The sequence below is a fragment of the Alnus glutinosa genome, chromosome 8 (assembly GCF_958979055.1).
Source record: "Alnus glutinosa chromosome 8, dhAlnGlut1.1, whole genome shotgun sequence".
Taxonomy (NCBI): Eukaryota; Viridiplantae; Streptophyta; class Magnoliopsida; order Fagales; family Betulaceae; genus Alnus; species Alnus glutinosa.
Genome location: NC_084893.1, coordinates 11,688,071 through 11,689,647, shown reverse-complemented (window position 1 = coordinate 11,689,647; position 1,577 = coordinate 11,688,071). Strand labels below are relative to the sequence as shown.

The window sequence follows — 1,577 nt, the reverse complement described above, 5'->3', positions numbered from 1 at the left end:
ATCAAGGCAAGTTCTGGAGAAACAAATTCATGAAAGAATATCACACATGAAAGAAAATAGTGAGACTGATATGGATGTGTTAGTCTAAAGGCTCAAAATCTCACCGGCTTTTTTCTACCAAATTTAGTCACAACCATCTCAAGGAAAATAATCAAACTAAATAATTCGGGGTAATTATCTTTTTCCCCCATGGACTACCAAAAAATGCGCGATGCCCCCATGAACTACCAACTCGACCAAAATAGAGCATTCAACTACCAAAGACAACCCTTTTCCCTCATTCCGTCAGTCAAAGGGGTTAAAACAAACGGTCAACGGGTCACTTGACCGTCACATGCCGTTTTACCCTCATTTTCTTTATCTTTTCCCCCCATAAACTACCACAATCTTCCTCTTTTCCCCCCATGAACTACCACCATCTTCCAACATGCCCCCATGTAAGACGGGACATGACTCGTTGACTGTTTCTTTTAACCCCTCTTACTGACGGAATGGGGGAAAATGGTTGTCTTTGGTAGTTGAATGATCTATTTTGGTCGAGTTGGTAGTTCATGGGGGCATCGCGCATTTTTTGGTAGTTCATGGGGGGAAAAGGTAATTACCCCAAATAATTCTAAGTCGAAAGATTACTATTCAATCATGTCATGAATTTTTCAAGCTTAATTGAATCTTGCTCATGGCATACACAACCAAAAATTATTGAAAACTACAAAAAAAAAAAAAAAAAAACAAATTAAAACACAACCTAAATCCCTTCCCCCACACTTAAAACTAACATTGTCCCCAATGTAGGTGAAATGCAAAGAAAAGGCAAAAATAACAAAAATATAAATATGAGAATAAGAAAACAAACTCCCCTTAGGTTGCCTCCCAAGCAGCGCCTTTGTTTATTGTCGTTGGCTCGACTCAAGTCTTTCTTCAAACAATATAAATTGGATTCTCAAGGTCCAATTTCACCAAATTCTCTATTTGGAAACCTTCATAGAAAGTCTTAAGTCTATGACCATTCACCTTAATCACTTTGGAAGTTGCTAAATTTTGAATTTCAACTGCACCATGAGGAAAAACATTAGTAACAACAAAAGGTCCAATCCAACGAGAACGCAACTTACCCGGAAACAAACGAAGCCTTGATTGGTATAGAAGGACATTTTGACCAATTTTAAACTCCTTCCTAAAGATCATCTTGTCTTGAAAAGCCTTCGTTTTCAAATCAGGGGTGGCTTGCAAAACAGGGGGTAAAGGCCTCTCGTTAGAAATTGGTAACGCAACATTACCTGACTGCTGTAACTTCGGAAAATCATTCAATGCTGCCACGGTTTCCTACAAATCAGTACTCAAGGCAAACTCCTCATTCTTTTTCTCAAGATGTTTACTAATGGCAACTTCCAATTCACTTTTTCCATCAAGTTCAAAAACTTCCTATGCTAAAGGATCAATCACATCAATAGAGTAAACAGGATTATCATCATCAGGATATTTCATGGCATCATAAATATTAAACTTAATAATTTCACCATCAAATTCCATGGTAATTGTGCCACTATTAACATCTATCTTGGTTTTGGATGTCTTCA

The 1,577-nt window shown here is 37.5% G+C and overlaps 1 protein-coding gene across 1 annotated transcript in view; it reads right to left on the bottom strand.

The window, feature by feature from the left end:
• Positions 1-918: 918 nt before the first annotated feature.
• Positions 919-1,577, bottom strand: part of LOC133876123 (uncharacterized) — a 2,283-nt gene continuing 1,624 nt past the window's right edge. The window contains exons 1-2 of the mRNA XM_062314408.1: positions 1,444-1,577; positions 919-1,323 (exon numbers count right to left, since the gene is read on the bottom strand). The exon at positions 1,444-1,577 is cut by the window's right edge and continues 1,624 nt beyond it. Of these exons, the coding sequence (XP_062170392.1) occupies positions 919-1,323; positions 1,444-1,577 (539 nt within the window). The remainder of the gene's footprint in view (positions 1,324-1,443) is intronic.